The 20,274-nt window shown below is 43.2% G+C and overlaps 1 protein-coding gene across 1 annotated transcript in view; it reads right to left on the reverse strand.

Annotated features, from left to right (window-relative positions):
* Positions 1 to 8,754: 8,754 nt before the first annotated feature.
* GUCY1A2 (guanylate cyclase 1 soluble subunit alpha 2) overlaps positions 8,755 to 20,274 on the reverse strand; it is a 359,928-nt gene continuing 348,408 nt past the window's right edge. The window contains exon 8 of the mRNA XM_033950369.1: positions 8,755 to 11,205. Coding sequence (XP_033806260.1) covers positions 10,998 to 11,205 — 208 coding nt within the window. The 3' untranslated portion in view covers positions 8,755 to 10,997. The remainder of the gene's footprint in view (positions 11,206 to 20,274) is intronic.

The raw sequence follows: 20,274 nt of genomic DNA on the forward strand, positions 1-20,274 counted from the left end.
AACATCTCGATCATGTTTCCCCTCTCTCTACGTTCCTCGAGTATAGCTGCAACTTACCTAGCCGTTCCTCATACGGGAGATCCTTGAGTCCTGAGACCATCCTGGTGACCATTTGCTGAACCGACTCAATTCTCCACACATCTTTTTGATAATGTGGTCTCCAGAATTGTACACAATATTCTAGATGAGGTCTCACCATGGATCTGTACAACGGCATTAAAACTTCGGGCTTCCAGCTGACAAAACTTCTTCAGATACAACCCATCATTTGTCAAGCCTTGGAGGAAGTTTTCTCCTCTTGATTGGCAATCTTCATGTCTTCACTAATGATCACTCCCAAGTCCCGTTCTGCTGCAGTTCTTGCTGAGGTCTCACCATTTAGGGTGTAAGTTCTGCATGGAATTCTGCCGCCAAGGTGCATGACCTTACACTTTTTGGCATTAAAACTTAGTTGCTAAGTTGAGGACCAATGTTCCAATAAGAGTAGGTCCTGCGTCATACAGTCGGGCACTGTGCTTTTGCCTACTATGTTGCATAGTTTGGTGTCATCGGCGAATAATGTAATTTTCTTGAATTCAAGAAAGCTTGGAACAAGTATGTTGGATCTCTATGGGAAAGGAGGGGATAGTAGATGGCATGGTTAGGTAGACTAGATAGGTCATATGGTCTTTATCTACATTCATTTTTCTTTCTTTCTATGATGTTCTCAAACTATACTAGACCAAGTCTTCTCAGACCAAATAAGTTAAGAAGAGTCAGATCTTCCTAAGATTCGGAAGAGAGAGTGCCCATGAAGTGCACTTATTATAACATACAGAAGGCAATGGCCAGCCATCGCAGTATCATGTCATGTGGTGGGTTCGATGTCAAGGTTTTAAGTTCCAGGAGGAAAAACCACTACTTAATGTCTAGGATCGGTAGCATGGAATCACTAATCTTTGGGGATTCTGCAAGTTACTTGTGAACTGGATTGGCCACTGTTGGAAGCAGGATACTGAGCTAGATAGACCATCAGTCTGACTCAGTAAGACTATTCATATGTTCTTATGTTACTGTAAGGCCAGTACAATCACTTGGTGACAGTGTAGCACACTGCTATATGGGAACATGTGTTTCATTCCTGGATCTGTTTTTTGCTCCTTAAGCCAGCTGGTGAAGTAGCCAAGGTAGCATTGATAAGGAGATAGTCCCAGCCATCATGTGGCAATGATACATAGTAATGCAAAATAACTTATCACCATATAGTATTTTTGAATTAAAAATTCTTTAAATATATAAATACATACAAAATATATGTGTGTGAAAAGCTCAGACCCAACAACCAAATTCTAGTGATTAAACACGGAGCAAGTTGTTAATGAGACCATCACAGCTGATCACTATCTCATTCCACCGCATAGACACAGATCTCATATATTGGTATAACAGCCTGTACTTATCTTAAGCGGTGGGGTTGCTGGGACCCGTCCCACAACCGCACCGGTCTTAAATGCTTGTGATTATAATGCTAACGCTGTCTCATACTTATTCATGGATATCTTTGAATGTCTGTAGGACATGTTTTCTACTCTCTGTGTTGAAAAACAGGCATCTGACTGGAATAATTTACTACTCTCTAGCTTAAAGTCACCCCTATAAAAAGAAATGAACTTTCTATCCATAAAAGGAAAGAAAAATGAGACTCCTTTTGGGGTCAGAGGTGCAGACTGTTCTATAACATCATTCATTGTTTTGCCAGTCGTGTGAGCAGGTACATTGTCTTGCAAAAAGAGAACTCCTTTCTGCAGCTTCCCTCTCCTTTTTTCTTTTATTGCCTCCTTTAATCAACATAAGTTACAGTAGTGTTCTGCATTAAGTATTTGGCCCCTTGGAAGATAGTCAGTTATTACAACACCTTCCTGATCCCAAAACACTATGACCATGACCTTTCCTGCCAACTTTTGCGTCTTGAATTTCCTTGGCCTTGGAGAACATTGTGCCGCCATTGCATGGACTGTTTCATCAACAGTAACTAGTCATTCTAAAATGCTGGCAAGAGCTCACTGAAAATTCTTCAAAATCAACTTGGAAGTGTCCATTCAACATCGTTTCTCATCAACATTCAAACATTTGGACAACCTACTTGGCTGACAGCTTCTGCATACCCAGCTGCTCATAGATTATACAACCAACACACTCCCTGGATATTTCAGCAATTGTTTTAGCTGACATTCACCAATCTACCAAAATCAGGTTATGGACACAGTTGGCAATTTCAGGAGTTAACACTGTTTGACCTTGCTGCATCTTCAGTCTCAAAATCTCCATGCTGAAAGTTTGCACGCCACTTCTTCACTGTGGAGTATGATGGGCATTTGTCACTCAATGTTTGCATCACACATTCATGGATTTCCTTTGGAGTTTTCTTCTGCAGCAATAGGAACTTCATAATAACTCGGCGTTTTGTAGGGGTTGTTCCTTCTTCACACACCTGGGGTTAGACCTCTATGATGTCACAAAGCCAGAACCATCTTTTGCAAGAAGAGAAAAGAAGAAATCATCTGCATTCTGGACTTGTTTGCAAGAACTCTGTGTTTCTTCAGTCATGGACATCTTCCCGGCTCAGCTCCTGAGAAAGTTGTAGGAGGAATTAGCTTCCATGATCGGTATGTGTCTCTCTCTTATCTACTGAGGCACCTCTCTGGAAGGCTGGTACACGAAGATACAGAATGGCTACTAATTAGTGAAAGACTGATAATTGGGATTGTTTCTGGATTGGTCAGAGGGAGGTCATCTGATGAGAACTAAGGAGAAGGTGCCTAATTAATATTAATCTGTGCTGAGGTGTAAGGGAACTTGGATCTTAGCATAGGATTCTTTGCACACCTTCTATAATAATAATACCTGAAAAGTTACCTCTTGTGATTAACTCTCTTCCAAAGATTGAAGAAAACCAGACTTTTTATACAGATCTGGATTCCCGCACATAAGGAAACTGTTGCAGACCTAATTTACAGCTTTTCCAGTGACAAACTGATCTGTCTAACTCGAAGGAATTTCCACATCTGCTGCTGAAGGAACAGATTCCTTCTCCCCGATTTTGCTGAGGCCTAATCTAAGGGTGAGAATAAGGAATTATCTATCTTTTCAGCTGGGTAGATAAAATTCTATTGTTTGTGACAAGGCTAGTTAAGGTCCCGTGGTGATAAGCTATATTTTTAGATTGCTGTTATTCAGGAATCATTATTATAAGGAATTATGTGGAGGGGCATAATCAAAAGGGACGTCTAAGTCCGTTTACGTCCATCTCGCAAGTCGTCCAAAGTTAAAAGACACATTTTCGAAAGATACGTCCAACTTTTGAAAATCGTCTAATTATATGTCCTGCTGATCTGATCGTCCAAACCGCTAAATTGTCCATCTTTGTACCACATTTCCATCCAACTTTCTGTCCAAGTCCAAAATGCCTAGAACAAGCCCTGTTGGACGTGGGAGGGGTCTGCAAAGTGATGGACTGCACACCCAGACATGCCACCTAAATAGTGGGGAACCTTAGAGGGCACTGCTGTGAACTTCACAAAAAGGGTGCCATGTCTGCTCCTCACTACAGCTCTCTTATAGGTCACGGTGAGCCCCCCAAACCACCTCCAGAATTCCCTAGATCCACTTATCTACCACCCCAATAACCCTTATGGCTGCAGGAGCCACTTATATGCCAATAAAAAAGGGTTTTGGGGGTGTATAGGGCAGTGCACATGTTTCAGTATCAATGCAGTGATTACAGGGGCTTATGGACATGGGCCCCTAACACCCCCCCAAGATGACTTAAGCCGCCTCTGGGCTGGATGACTAGGCATTCCTATGCCAGGTGGCCAGGTGATGATGGTCTGGAGGCTGAAATTAAAAGTTGTAAATAAAATTTATATGGGGGTGGGGAGGGTTGGAGATCACTGTGGTAGTGTGTGGGGGTCTGTGTTTGTGTTTGCAGTGCTTATCTGGTGAGTTAACATGGTCTAAGTCACAACATCCAAGTTCCATCTAGGCTCTGTTGTTAAACCTTCGGTTATACATGCTGTACAACTAAGTCTAAGCCGGCCTCATATCCCGTCCAACACCTGCCCTCGACACACCTCCCGAAATGTCCTGTTTAGCTTTGGACGTTGAGCAGCACTATGAAGGCCTAGGTCATTTAGAAATACGTCCAAAACCTGGTTTTATTATCGGCGCTTGGACGTTTTTGAGAAATGTTCATCCAAGTGCCGACTTAGGCTGTTTTTTGGATGTTTTTCGATTATGTGTAAGAATTTAGTGTGTAAGAATTTATAGATACTCATTTACTTAGGGATTATTGTGTAATAATTTTGTAATGAGATATATGTATGTACAGAGACATTGTGAACAATAATTAGTTACTATTTACTGCTGGCTTGTGAATTATATTTTTTTATTTCCTGGTCTCTATTCTTAGTATAAACTGGCAAGATAACGAACCTGGATAAGGTGTTTATGGGGTATCAAATGCGAGATGTGTGCATGATTTATTTATGTAACACTACTTTATTATACCCATAAATCTACCTACAGTATTGGGGGCTATCGTCCGGTTTATTTTGTACCAGTTTTACTTTTTTTTCTTCTCTTGTCATCATGCCCGACTCTAATGCTACACAGCTTTCTTGGCTCCATCTCGAACGTGATGTAGTTCGTCAGCTTGCTTCAGGCTATCTGAAACTGTCTGACCCTGACTCATATTTTGAGTCCCTCATTTGGCTGCTTCTCTCTGATTTCTCAACTCAGTCCTGGAGTACCCCCTTGCCAGTCAGGTTTTCAGGATATCCACAATGAATATGCATGAAAGAAATTTGCATATAATAGAGGCAGTGTATGCAAATCAAGTCCATGCAATTTCATTGTGGATGCCATCTGGGGGGTGGGGCTGGGGAGCAGAACGGGGCATGACACAGGTAGAACTGGGCGGGCATGGCCATGGGTCTAGATTTTCCTTCGGGAAAATCTGGTAACCCTAAATCTACCAGTACACTTAAGAATGGAGAAGTCCTTTAGGAAGTTTAAAAATGGTTTTACAACATACCCCTTTACAAAAGTATTTGATTCTCGATCACTATCCCTGGAGAGAAATGTGGATGGAGGCAATGTTCCCTCTAAGAAGTGACCTTGTGCATGCAAGTTCGAAAAACCAACAATTTTTTACCTCAGTATTAGCAATGCATTTCTGTCTATGGCGCAAACAACCATCATACATAAGGTAATTGATATTAGTTTGATTCATTTTTCATAATTTAATTTTGTGAGTAACTGTGTAAAAAGTATGAGCAATTGCTTGCATGCTCTGCTTAGAGGGAACATAGGTTGGAGGCTATATAGACATTGATGGGCCTAGAATAAGGGGCAGGATGATTTTTCCATCTTTTCTTCTTCTATCCAATTATGTAGATTTTCCATTTTTCTTGCATTCTATGCTTTTTCAGATTTATATATAACTTTCTATTACTGATTTATTTAGACTTGTCTAAACTACTCAGATGTATTAAGAATGGGCAGTATATCAAATATTAAATAAACGTGAAGCTTGATCCTGCCGGGCAAAGAAAAAGCCAACAATTTCAATGAGTGTATTTGTTAAAAGAGCATCCACAATTTTATAAACTAAGATAGAGTTTTCATTGTTGCTATAGTAACTAGAGACAACTAACCAATTTATGTTTCCTGTGTTGCAATGAGTAATGAGCGAGGCTTCAACCAAATCCACCTACACATTCCATAGCTTAAAAAAGTACATCTCAACTCTCTTCTGGAGGCATACCTAGTCAATTGGGTTTTCAAGCATTGCTACAAAGAATATGCATGAGAAAGATTTACATATAGTGAAGACCCACTGAATGCAATCTATCTCATACATATTTGCTGTGGTAATCATGACAACCCAACTGGTTAGGTGTACCTCAGGAGAAGCTTAACAAGTACTGGGTTAAGATCGTACTACTGATGGGCTGTAATGAGACTTGCAGTAGGCGCAGAAAGGGAGAGTGTGGCGCGGTGGTTAAAGTTACAGCCTCAGCACTCCAAGGTTGTGGGTTCAAACCCACGCTGCTCCTTGTGACCCTGGGTAAGTCACTTAATCCCCCCATTGCCTCAAGGTACATTAGATACATTGTGAGCCTACCGGGACAGGCAGGGGAAACACTTGAGTACCTAAATAAACTCATGTAACATAATAAACTCACATAAACTGTTCTGAGCTCTCCTAGGAGAACAGTTTAGAAAACTGAATAAATAAATAGTGTGAAAAATTTCAGCTTCTGATAACCAGAGCAGGTACTGTAATGCCATAATGCCTCATTCCACCAATGCCTAAGATCCAACCTCATCAGTGATGTCACAATGGCTTGATTGTCCTTTATTTGGCTCACTTTTACTATATTTTGATTTCTAGAGTGGTGCAGTGGTTAAAACTACAGCCTCAGCACCCTGAGGATTTGGGTTCAAACTCAAGCTGCTCATTGTGACCCTGGGCAAGTCACTTAATACTCCCATTGCCCCAGGTACATTAGATAGATTGTGAGCCCACCGGGACAGACAGAGGAAAAATGCTTGAATACCTGAATAAACTCATGTAAAACATTCTGAGCTCCCCTGGGAGAACGATATAGAAAACGGAATAAATAACATGTGATTGTTTTCTTTTCTCGGGTTCATGTTTCCTTGCTGTCTACTGTGTGCCTAATATACAAATCTTTGTCTTGATACAAGTAGTGCACAGGCCATAAGCTATCCAAAATATACTGAAAGATGGTCAGTGGTTTTGTTCTGCCCCATTCCACTTCTTATGTTTGTTAAGATATCCATTTAGGGCCAGATTCTGTAATTGGCGCCTATTGCATGTCAATTGTATTTAGGTGTCATTACAGAATGGCACTTAACTTAAAACTTAGGCACCTGTAATATAGGTGAGGGTTTTAAAGGCCTACATTATAGGCACCTAAAATCCTTTAAAGAATTGTGCCTAGTGGAACCTGTCTTTCTGCGCCCCAAAACATACCTACTTTCATGTTAGGTGCCACTAGGCGCCACGCGATAGGCACCTATCTTTTGTAGAATCGCACTCAAGAAGATAGGCGCCCATTTCCCAATTAATGTTTATTTTTTTTCAATTATGAGCTTGTTAAAGCTTGTGAATGAAGTTAGTTTACAAAATTAACCCCTTCCTTTACAAAGCCACGTTAGCGTTTTTAGCGTCGGCTGCCGCGGAAACAGCTCCGACGCTCATAGAATTCCTATAAACGTTCAAGCTGTCACCGCCACGGCCGACACTAAAAACGTTAGCGCGCTTTGTAAAGGCATCAAACTTAAGGCACCGATTTATTAGGTGCCTCTTATAAAATTTCCCCTTACTGGATTTTTTTTTTTTTTAATTATTGAAAAGTACTAGATCCTACTAGTATCTGCTTGCTTGTGAAGTATGATTTATTTTTCAACATCAGAAGATGCACAAACTAATTTGCATATTAAGCTCAATAGATGCAAACTGGAGTTTAATAGCACAAAACATGCTGGAGCAATTCTGCAACTGGCTGACTCCATTTAGATGGCCCAAAGATACATGGTATTGGCACCCTTAACATTTAGCCACCTGCAGCCATAGTTCTGACATGTGCAGGCATCTAAAAGTGGCAGTGGCCTGGCTAACTTAAAGCATTCTGTACATTAATGGAAACCTTACCAATGCTCTTCCCATATGTACACCCCCTTTGCATTTATGGGGCCTTTTCACTAAGCTGAGTTAGGTGCTAACATGTGCTTAGCATGGCTTAAAATGGTATACTCCAGGACATGCTCGGGTGTCCTTTGGTAACTTCCAAAACAGCAAGCACCAATTGCAAGTTAAAATACAGTGGTACCTTGGATTACGAGCATAATCCGTTCCAGGAGCATGCTCGTAATCCAAAATGCTCGTTTATCAAAGCGAGTTTCCCCATAGGAAATAATGGAAACTCGCTTTGATGCGTTCCCCCCCCCCCCCCGAGAACCGGCATTGCTCCCCTCGAAGGCCCCCCCTGCGATCAGGCACCCCCCTGCGATCCGGCACCCCCCCTGCCTCTAACCGGCACCCCCCCTGCCACGATCCGACCCCCCTGACACGATTGGGCACCCCCCCGCCACGATCCGACCCCCCCCCGACACGATTGGGCACCCCCCCGTGAACGTGAACTCGCAGGCCTTGAGCATGCTCAGATGCTCAAGGCCCAGCAGACGAGTAGGCCGATCTTCAAGAGCCCAGATGAGGGTAAGAAGCGGCGGGGGGTGCCCAATTGTGTCGGGGGGTGCCCAATCGTGTCAGGGGGGGTCAGATTGTGGCGGGGGGTGCCCAATCGTGTCAGGGGGGTGCCGGTTCGAGGCAGGGGGGTGCCGGATCGCAGGGGGGGTGCCGGATTGAGTGGGGGGGGGAACACCCCCCCCCTGCAATCCGGCACCCCCTCCCCTGCGAGCCATGCTCGGTTTCCGAGGCACTGATTTTGCAAATGTTTTGCTCGTCTTGCAAAACACTCGCAAACCGGTGCACTCGTAAACCGAGGTACCACTGTATATATTTTTTTGAGGGGTAGAGAATGGATATTCCTGTGCTAACCAGTTAGCACAGCTACATTACCACACACTAAGGGCTCCTTTTACGAAGGCGCGTTAGCGATTTAACGCGCGTAATAACGCGCACTAAACTGCCGGCTGCGCTAGCTGCTACCGCTTCCTCTTGAGCAGGCGGTAGTTTTCCGGCTAGCGTGGGGGTTAGCGCGTGATGAAAAGTCACACACGTTAAACCCGCTAACGCGCCTTCATAAAAGAAGCCCTAAAATAGAGCTTGCATTGTCACGCTAGTCAAATGAATAACTAACTTAAGGTTCCTGTGTTGTAAAGAGGAATGAGTGAGGCTTCAATCAAATCTACCTACAGAATCTATAGCTTAAGAAAGTACTTCTCAACCCCCTTCTGGAAGGTTCTGCGTGAACTCTTATCTCCACCAAAATGACTGGTGGTAAATGTTCAAGCAGTCATTTTTAAAAATGGCCTTGTGCTAATGGCAACATTAATGCATGAACCACTGTATTGAATAAAGGCTGTAAGAAACCTCACTGAATGAACGTTCCAACTATATATATTTTTTCAATTTAAAAGTTGTTAGATGATCATAATGTTTATGTTTTGCAGTATTCATGAAAGACCCCCGAGGAAGCCATTAATGAGTGGCGAAACGGGACCCGTCGGGCAAAAATTATACTGCTAACAGCACTTTTTGCACTCGAGAACTTTTCTACACAAAGCTTAAAGATAAGTGCACGTTATATTTAAGTATTTATTGATTTACTGATCTATTTATATCGATTCAACGTCAAAATGCTTTAAATTATGAGTAAGAGATTCGGGCCGATGAATGAAAATCCTCCTTGTATTCTGGCGTTCATTTATTGAACGTTGCAGGATTTCTGAGACCCGTACTCTTAACTGTATTACAACTTTTAGTTGGTTAGAAACCTGTGGTATATAGTTGGAACATTAATGCATGGCCATTAATACATAAAATGAGCCATTTTGCGACTGTAGTAAAAATGGCCTTAGCATGTGGGAAAGACCCGTGTATGGGCACGCTACGGCTATGTTTTACCGCAGCTTAGTAAAAATGGCTCTATGTAAGTTAGGTGCACCATTAGAAAATAGTACTTGGATGCCTTCTGGCACTTTTGCAGATGTATCCTCTTATGGATACAAGTGCTAGCCTTCAAGACATTTAAGTGTGCAAGGGTCGTATAATTTCAGGCTCCTAAATTATAGAATTGCCCTTTTATGTGTATTTTCCACATATACCTTCCCCCCCACTCAACCCTTTTACAAAAGTGTGGAAGAGGTTTATAGTGCCGGCTCTGCACTGCTCCACCGCTCATAGGAACTCTATGACTGTTGGAGCAGCGCAGAGAATTCCGCACACTGGCCGGCGCTAAAAACCTCTTTCACGCTTTTGTAAAAAGGGGGGGGGGAGGGATAATTATTAGCTGCTGCCATGAAATTTACTGCATAAGAATTGTTTCTTCCTGGCAATATGTCGATCTGATTGCCTCGTAATTTGCTTTGAAAAATGTGTATAACAGTGGGTACATTTCGTTGTTCTATACAGATACAGTAAGACATCAATACCATAAAGAATACATACATCAAGAGGTATGCCAAAAGAATTTTCTTTCTGTAAAACATTAATATTATTTTTTGCAATAAATTGGTATAGTTTTACTTCTTTTGTTTGACAGATTAAGGTTATCAAATACATTAGTTAAACCCTATCTGAACATCTAATAGTGATAACTAATGAATATTGCATTTATATACCATGGGTTTGTTAATTAGTTCTAAATAAAGCTTACAGACTAATGTGGATCAATCAAATGTAATCCTATACAACTCTGAAACATTAACTAAATATATCTCTGATAGTATGTGAAATATAATTACCAAGACAGGGACATTTACATACAAATAAATGTTAAGACCCATACTATATCAAATTTGAAGTATAATTCCTCCTGTGAGCGTTAGTAAGAATCTACAGTATATGTATGAAATATTTGTTCTGAATGTTAAAAAAATAATTATGCACTGAATAGAACATGTCAATGCAACAATGCATAATAGGTCTAAGGTCATCTAACAGCAACAGCATCCACAACTGTACAAATTATTCATCGCTCAAATTAAACCTTTTACGGGAAAAATCTTATTTTCCCACCAGCAATCCTGGATATACATATATAAGTATATATACAGACATATTATGTCTTTAGTTTCTATATGGACAGTAGTCACCCACCTTGAAAATAATTATTGCCTTACATTATGTAGAGCTCCTACTGTTTTAGTCTGACCAATGCAGTGAAACAGAAAGAATCTCCGCTCTCTTGTCATGACCCGGTTCTGGGCTTGTGCTTTTTTGACGAGTCTTTGATCTGCAGCAGGTCTCATAGGCTTGTCTCCCGAAGGTACATGGTGCCGATATTGTACGAAACCTTTCTCACTCGGGTAGTCGTGATGGAGGGTTTCGGTTGCTTCTGAGAAGGGTCGACCTCTAGGAAATAACAGATCCCAGGGATTTCCTTTGGAAAGTTTTCTGGAAGCTCTTCACGGGATCGAGGAATGAAGGTAAAACTTGTGTCCCCTTTCAAAAGCCTAAAAAGGAAAGAAACAAAACAAAAGCTTCGTATTGAAAAAGTCAGTTATGCAAATTGGCAAGAATATATATATATATTTTTTTAACAAGAAATTGAAGGGCAAATTCTATAAGAAGCGCCCAAAGGTTAGGCGCCTACTTAGGCACTGTTCAGCGCAATTCAAGTAAAATTGGGTGCTGTTTAGTGAATCGTGTTGAGCGGCTCCTATTTGGGCACCTATTTTAGAGGTGCCCAATAAATAGGCCAGCTCTAGGCACAACTAAAGGTTAGGCGCCCATGCAAGTGCTTAAGCACGCTTAAGAGCAGGGATTCTGTAAGAAGGCGCCTAACATGTAGCCACACCCACGCCTAACATGCATAGCGCCTATTTTTTTTGAAGGCCACCTAAATTTTTAGAATTGTTACAGAATCGTGCTTTCTTGATAGGCGCCTATGTTTCAATCAGTACTAATTAAAAAGCTCAATTAAGCTTGTTATTCAATTTAGATAGGCGCCTATCTAGTTGGGCGCCTCCGAAATAGGTGCCTAACTTTAGGCACTGGTTACAGAATTTGGGCCTGAATCTTTTGTTAAGGCAGCAGTCGTTCACAGTGCAGTTATTTATGCTTCACTGGGAACCTCAGTAGGTGCTTTGTAACATTCATAAGGGAGAAGGGTAAATTGAAATACAAATTTCTGCTAACAGATTTGTTAAAATAAATAGCCGTATTTACTAAAGTGTGATAAGATTTTATCCACGCTCTCATCACCTGGCGCTACTCTCAGACCTTCCGCTTAGCCATCTCACTCCCCTCCAATCCATCTAGAATTCAGCTGCACGACTCATATTCCGGGAGAGCTGCTTTACTCACGTTACTCCTCTCCTAAAGTCATTTTATTGGCTTCCCATCCATTTCCAAATACAATTCAAACTCAAGTTTCAAGTTTATTAAAAATTTGATAAAACACTAATCATAAATTCTAAGGGGCTCATAATCGAAAGAGAAAAACGTCCAAAAAACCGGCCTAAGTCGGCACTTGGATGAACATTTCCCAAATACGTCCAAGTGCCGATAATAAAAACGGGTTTTGGATGTATTTCTAAACGACCTAGGCCCTCATAGTGCCGCTGAACGACCAAAGCTAAACAGGGCGGAGTTGGGCGGGACGTGGGCTGGCTTAGACTTAGTCGTACAGCATGTATAACCGAAAGTTATACAGGCCAGGATCGATGGAACTTGGATGTTGTGACTTAGACCATGTAAAACATGGTCTAAGTCACAAAATCCCACCTAAAGTCACCAGATAAGCACTGCAAACACATAAAACAGACCCTCATACACTACCCCAGTGATCACCGACCCCTCCCCCCCCATAAAAATATTAATCACACCTTTAAAATTCAGCCTCCAGACCATCATCACCTGGCCGCCTGGCATAGGAAAGCCTAGTCGTCTAGCACAGAGGCGGCTTAAGCCATCTTAGGGGATGGGTTAGGGACCCATGGAGAGGAGGACCCATGCCCATAAGCCCCTGTAATCACTGCATTGATACTTATGTTTAAAACAATTTTATTAGGTTTTCATACATAAAACATTAACAAGATCAGCCAGATCATCAAGCAAGTTACCTATTCCACAATATAGAACCCAAGAGTCCTCCCCCCATCCCCCTTTCCCCCCATATTCCCACCCCACCCTCCCATCCCCCCCTGGGAACAGCCTTATAAGAGTCAGGTCAGTTTAACAATCTACTGCGGACAATCGGTGTCAGTGTTGAACAGAAGGGCACCCAGCAGCGTAGGTATAATAAACCAGCTTTAGAGTTCATGTCTGTAATAGATATTCGTTCATAGCCAGCCAACTGGATCAGTTGCGTGCGCCAGTGGGAAACCGTTGGCGTGTGTGGAGACAACCAGCATTGGAGAATAGTTTTAAGTCCCATGAAGATGGCCTTTCGAGCGAACGCCGCTGCACCTGGACGGATGGGTATCAAGGAGAGTTTTAACGTAAATAGGTATGTATTGGTGGGCTGCCAAGCGCAGTTCCAGATGGATTGTATTTGCAGGCAGACTCGTTTCCAGTAAGCCTGTATTCCCGGACACTGCCAAAACATATGGCCTAGCGAGGCTCGCGGGGCTGCACACTTTGGGCAACAATCAGTAGGACTTACATGCGCCCGGAACGCCCGGACAGGAGCAAAATATGCCCGGGTTAGGAACTTGTAATATCGTTCTTTATCAGCCACTGATGTCTGTAGTTTCATACCCTTTGAGAAGCTCCGTTTTAGCACATCCGCCGAAATTGTAATCTGCAAGTCTTGAGTCCATGTAGAGGCTAAGGAAGCATAGTCCAATTCTCCAGCCAAGTCCTGTAGAAATCTGTGGTGGAAACGTAATGGTATGGGTTCCTGAGCAGTTAGGCAAAGGGCTTCCGACAATCTGTCCTGGACAGTTCCAGTCAAGGCAGTGTTTGACAAAGTACTGACATAATGATGTAACTGGGTATATTTGAACCAGTCCGCAGGCAGTGCTACAGAAGAATCACATAATGTTTGGAAAGATTGCAGTTGTCCAGTAGGTTGTAATACATGAAACAAATAAAATAGACCCCTCCCGTTCCACCAGGCCTGGGCACCCAGATCCATTCCCGGGAGAAAATCCCCATTACCCGCCACCGGGAGACACGGGGTTGTGTCTGATCTAACGGCCAAGCGCCGACAGAGAGTCTTCCAGAGCCGTCGTAGGGGAAGGAGAAACAATTCACCATAGGTGTTGTCCCGTTTAGGAAGGCACTTAATATGTAACATATAACTGAAGTGGTAGGGGGCTAGTGCCAAACATTCCACCTCCGTTGCCGTAAAGTAGGATGTGTTACAGAACCAATCATTTAAGTGCCGCATCAAGCAGGCCTCATTAAACCTCCCCAAGTGTAATAAACCCAAGCCTCCTTGAGAGATAGGTAGAGTTAATTTGGGTAAGGTGATCCGGGATCTCTTCCCCCCCCATAAAAATCGAGATAGGGCACGATGATGGTGTCGGATATGTTTGTGTAACAAAAATATTGGTAAAGTTTGTAAAACATAGAGCCACTGTGGAATCATCATCATGTTATACAGGGCAATCCTGCCCATTAGTGTCAATGGATAGGATCTCCAGGCCTGCAACCGCTGGGTAGTTCGGGTGAGCAATGGCATAACATTTAGTGAGTAGAGTGTAGACAAATCCCTCGGTATGTGTATTCCTAGGTATCGAATAGATGTTGGGGCCCATACTAGAGAAAATGGGCCAGGCCAAGAGTCGCAAAGTGACAGTTGCAGGGGGAGTACTAGAGACTTCTGTTTATTCAATGTCAGCCCAGAATATATGTGGAATTCGTCCAAGAGTTCCAGAGCACGTGGTAGGGAACTATACGGTTGAGCTAAGGTGAGTAAGAGGTCGTCCGCGAATGCCAGCACGCGTAGCTGAGAGGTGCCCTCCTTCAACCCAACCACTACATCATCCCTCAAGATAGTTCGAATGAGAGGGTCTAAGTAGAGAATGAATAGTAGTGGGGATAGTGGACATCCCTGTCGAGTGCCCCGACCTATGTCAAACGGCCGTGTCAGAATTCCATTTACTAGAAGAGAAGCTGTTGGGGATGTATATAACACCCGCAAAGAGGACTCAAACCAACCCCCCACACCCATGTATTCCAATACTTTAAATAAATAGGACCAATTCACTTGGTCAAAAGCCTTTGCAGCGTCTAGACTGACCAGTATGCCCGGGGTAGAAGTGAGTTGGGCTCTAGACATTGCCAACAATACCCTCCGAACATGCACTACCGAGTGGCGGCCCTGGACGAATCCAGCTTGAGCCTTAGATATCACATGCGGCAATAGAGGAGTTAGTCTATTAGCCAGCAAGCGAGCCAATATTTTGATATCAACGTTGAGGAGGGATATTGGACGGTAAGAGTCAACTTCGTCTCTAGGTTTGCCTGGTTTGGGGATTAAAGTTATGGTAGCCGCGTTAGCGTGTGTCGGAAAGCTGCCCTTCTCCAAGGCCGTGACATAATAACCCAGGAGAGAGTCACACACCTGCACAGACATCAACTTGTAAAATTCAGTGGTAAACCCGTCGGGTCCCGGGGCAGTATATGAACGGAGATGAGAAATTGCTTTTTGTATCTCTACGCCCTGGATGGGTTTGTTTAACACTGATCTCTGCAGGTCTGTGAATCTGGGCATGCCTGCGTCTTCCAGATAATCAAGCACGTCAGGGCCCGCAGATGTAGTATGGCTATCATAGAATTTAGAGAAGTGCTGGTAAAACGCCTCCGCTATGTCAGTTGGTTTAGTATGGTAAGAGTGAGGCCCAGTTTTTACCCGGGGTATATAGCGGTCGTCCTGCCAGTTCTTTGTCAGTGTGGCTAACAACCTACCAGTTCTATTACCATAACGATAGAACCTATATTTTCTATAAAACAGTGATCGCTTGACCCTTTCGTGTAATAGTGCATTCAATGCCACCTGTGCTGAGTGCATATCCTCACGGAGCAGACGAGACGGATTTGTAAGGTATCGGGCTTTCAATTGTGTATATTGCTTCTCTAGTCTAAGAATACCTTGGGTAATCCGTTTGTGGCGAGCTGAAACAAAAGAAATTATCCCCCCTCTTAGTACTGCTTTGGCCGTCTCCCAAAATAGATCCGGGGTTTGCATATGTTGTCCATTGGTGTTTAAGAAGTCTTCCCAGCAAGAATTTAAGTATGCTTGGAATGTAGGATCTTCCTTCAGATAGGAGGGGAAGCGCCACCGGAAGCCCCCCAAAGGGGGGGCTGTCCAGGCAATATCCAACCAGATAGGGCAGTGATCGGAAATGGCTAAGGGGCCTATAGTCGCCTCTGTTACTCGAGAGAACAGAGATTCAGTTATCAAAATATAGTCTAATCGGGAAAAGGTTCCATGAGCTCGTGATTGGTGTGTATAGTCACGTTCGAACGGGTGAAGTAGTCGCCAAGGGTCTACCAGGCCCAGCGTTTTACACAAGAAGGGCAACCCCTTAGTGTCGGTTGCAGGTGGAGACCCAGTTGTTCTGGTGCGGTCAAGGGAGGTGTCTAGGACCTGGTTGAAATCCCCAACTATCAGAAGGGGGACTGAGGTGTCCATAAGTCCCAAAGTAGTCAAAGAATTAAAGTACGTGGTCGAGTAGGTATTAGGCCCATATATTATCAATAAACGGAAGTCAGTACCCTGTAAGGTAATGTGTAATAGTAAGGATCTACCCTGAGTGTCTCGGTGACAAGTGGTGACTACACATTTCAGACCCTTGCGGATCAGCAAACAAACTCCAGCCCGTTTGACCGATGAGGATGCATAAAAAACAGATCCTACCCAGCCCCGTTTTAATTTTTCATGCTCCCCATCAGTCAATTTGGTTTCCTGCAAACAAGCCAGATCCGCCCTGTGGCGTTTCAATTGTTGCAGGATTTTGGACCTCTTCACCGGGGATGAAATACCAGCAACATTCCAGGAAATGATGCGAAGTGTACTATCTCCCATGGGCACCCCATATAATTAGCATGGTGACAAGTAAATTCCAGTCCCACGCCTGGGTGCCCAGCCTCCCCCAGGCGTTCAGTACAGAGAACCCATTATCTTGTAGCAAAAGCAGGGCTAAACATAGTATAGGAATATTCAATCTGACCCATAAGAAAAACTTAACTGTAACATTTGCTTTCCTCTTAGGCTGTTCCCTTCCCTTCCCATCTAACCCCGCCCCTCCCCCCTTGTCCCCTAATTTCCCAACAAGCATATCCCTATGGTATATGCAAGAGGTCCGGAGAGACACCCACGGAACCCCAATCCGTCAAACAAACCAGAACACACTTACAATAAGTAAAGCCTCAACATAACATCATATTCTAATCTAGAATCAGTAAAGGTTAGTCCTGCCATGACCCAATACAGTTACGTGTTATGCTCTTCAAGGAGGGTCTCCCGGAGATTCCAGTCGGGTGTTGATGAAGTCAGCTGCGTCAGAAGCTTCCGAAAAGGAATGCCAGGCACTCTCATGCTGTATTTTCAGGGTAGCTGGGTACAGGAACAGAAATCTTTGTTTAAGTTCCTCCAGGCGTTTACAAAGTGGATAAAATCCTTTTCTTTTTTCCGTAAGGGTCGTCGAGTAATCTTGACTGATACGGATAGCTGATCCTCTCATCTTTAGGGTGTCTTTACGTACCCGATATTGGCGCAAAATTGCTGTTTTGTGTCTGTAGTTCAGGAATTTAGCTATTACAACTCTCGGTCTGTCATCCTGGGCAGGCTTCCTTCCCAAGCGATGGGCCCTTTCCAAGCATATAGTGCCGGGTTCCATAGCTTCTGGGAATTCCAACTCGAGCCAGCCCTCCAGCTCGGCAGGTAAGGTCGCATCAGGAATCAGTTCGGGGACTCCCAGAAAACGTAGATTACTGCGTCTCGACCTATTTTCCAGGTCGTCTAGTTTTTCTGCCTGTCGATGCACTGTTTCTTGCAGAGCTGCTATGTCTAGTTCATGGGAGTTCATTGTGTCTTCAGATGCAGACACCCGATGCTCTAATTCCGCCGTGCGGGCCGTCGTGTCAGTCAGGAGCTGCTCCAAGCGGGTCATTTTAGTGGCTAAAGCCTCCAACTGTGGTCCCAGCGCTTGGGCCACTGCCGTTTTAAGGTCGGTCAGCGCCGCGTCTGTGAACTCCGATACCGCTGTTCCCGTTGCGGCCGCCATTTTAGGTGCGCTCGGAGTTAGTTTTTGTTTTCCTGCTCGCACAGATTTTGAGCGCGCCGGCTCTTGCGACCGGGTCAAATATTGATCCATGGAAGCCCGATGCTGGGCTTCTCCAGGGGACCCGGCCAGGATGAATTTTGAAGTCGCCGAGGCTAATAGAATCGGATTGGGGCCCGGAGCCGATGTGAGTCGCGTCCTCACAGGCTCATAGCGTCACGTGACCTCCATTGATACTTAAACATGTGCACTGCCCTATACACCCTCAAAACCCTTTTTTACTGGCATATAAGTGGCTCCTGCAGCCGTAAGGGCTATTGGGGTGGTAGATAAGTGGGTCTAGGGGATTATGGAGGTGGTTTGGGGGGGCTTACCATGACCTATAAGAGAGCTGTAGTGAGGAGAAGACATGGCACCCTTTTTGTGAAGTTCAAAGCAGTGCCCTGTAAGGTACCCCACTATTTAGGTGGCATGTCTGGGTGTTCAGTCCATCACTTTGCAGACCCCTCCCACATCCAACAGGTTGGACGAAAGGTTAGACGAAAATGTGGTATAAAGAATGGATGCTTTAGTGACTTAGGATGATCAGATCGTCAGGATGTATAGTTAGACGATTTTCAAAACAAAAAATTTTGGACGTATTTTTCAAAAATGTGTCCTAAGCTGGTTTTTAATTTGGACGACTTGCGACTTAAATGAAAACGGACTTTTATGCCCCTCCACATGTTTTACCGTAAAAATTTAAAAAGGGGTCCAGTTAACAAACTATTTAATAACATAACTTTACTTACATGAAACATCAGGATAGTGGAGAGAAATACAATTTGAAAGAAAGAAAGAACAATTAAGGATAATAACATGGTGAAAGGGAAAAATCAATTTTAGTCCCTTAGATCAATTAACAGTTGTATACATCTTTAAATAAGAAGCTTTTGAGGCCACCCTTGAATTTATCTAAATTCTGTTCGGACCTTAAATATAATGGTAACGAATTCCATATTGTTGGAGCACTGGTACTAATGATTTTTAGGGATGGGACATGAAGAAGATGCTGTGATGCAGATCTTAAGGTTCTCGGAGGATCATGTGGAATTAGGTATTTATGGATAAAAGCGGGTTCCTTGGTTTTCATTGTTTGGTAGGAGATTAAAGCTATTTTGTAAGTGATACAGTGATGGATAGGTAGCCAGTGAGCACTTTTTAACAGGGGAGTAATGCGATCAAATTTTTTTTTTGTTTGTAATAGATTTTATGGCAGTATTTTGGATTAGTTGTAATTGTCGAATGTCTTTTTGGCAGCTGCCCCTCACTATCTCTCTTCACTTATCTCCCCCTATGAACCCCCTGTGAGCTCCACTCAGCTGGTAAATCCCATCTATCTGTGCCCTTCTCTTCAACTGCCAACTCCAGAGTCCGTCCCTTCTGCCTTGCTGTGCTGTATGTTTGGGACAATCTTCCTGAATCCCTATGGCGGGCTCCGTCTCTGGCAGTGTTCAAGGCCCAGTTAAAAGCCCACCTCTTAGAGAGTGCTTTCGACTCCTAACTCCTCTCACCTTGGGTTCTGCATCCCCAACCCTATACGTCATGCCTGTCTGTCAAGTTAGATTGTAAGCACTTCTCAGAAGGGACTGTCTATAAATGTCAAAATGTACAGCGCTGCGTATGCCTTTCAGTGCTATAAAAGTCTTAAGTGGTAGTAGTAAGATTTTGGACTCATATGAACATTCGATCAAAGAGTTGCTATACCGGTTCAGACCAAATCATGGTGGGTTAAATGCCAAAATTAACACACTAATCTGTGTTGCTTTTTAACATTTATAATGCATCTATAGGACTTGTACTGGAAAATTTGGATGTCCATTAAAAAATATATACTGATAACATTTGTTTTTTCTTCTCAACTGAAACAGAGAGAGACTAAATGATATAAAAGTTAGCAGATTGCATGAAGGATATTGGAAACTGGATGAACATAAGAACTTAAGAATTACCGCTGCTGGGTCAGACCAGTGGTCCGTTCTATGAATTCAAATAACAGACGAGGAAAAGCCATATAAAAACAAATATGTTTATTGACAAAGCTCCCATAGCCTGGGAAGAGCAGGCTCTCAGAATTTCAGTGCTCTTCTAAGAGAGAAAACAAGGCAAACAGATTTATACCCTATGTGACATCATTTTAGTAATTATCATGCTTTAGAATACAATGGCACAGTGATCACATGACTGTCTTTCCAAAAATGCCTTAAGTCAATGCTAACATTAAAAGTCCATTCTGTTAAGTTTTTTAAACCCAGCAGGTGGCAGTGTTTCACTTTTCTTCCTAAATCACCCTTGATCTTTGACCTC

Source organism: Geotrypetes seraphini, chromosome 6 (genome assembly GCF_902459505.1).
Source record: "Geotrypetes seraphini chromosome 6, aGeoSer1.1, whole genome shotgun sequence".
In the NCBI taxonomy this organism is placed as follows: Eukaryota; Metazoa; Chordata; class Amphibia; order Gymnophiona; family Dermophiidae; genus Geotrypetes; species Geotrypetes seraphini.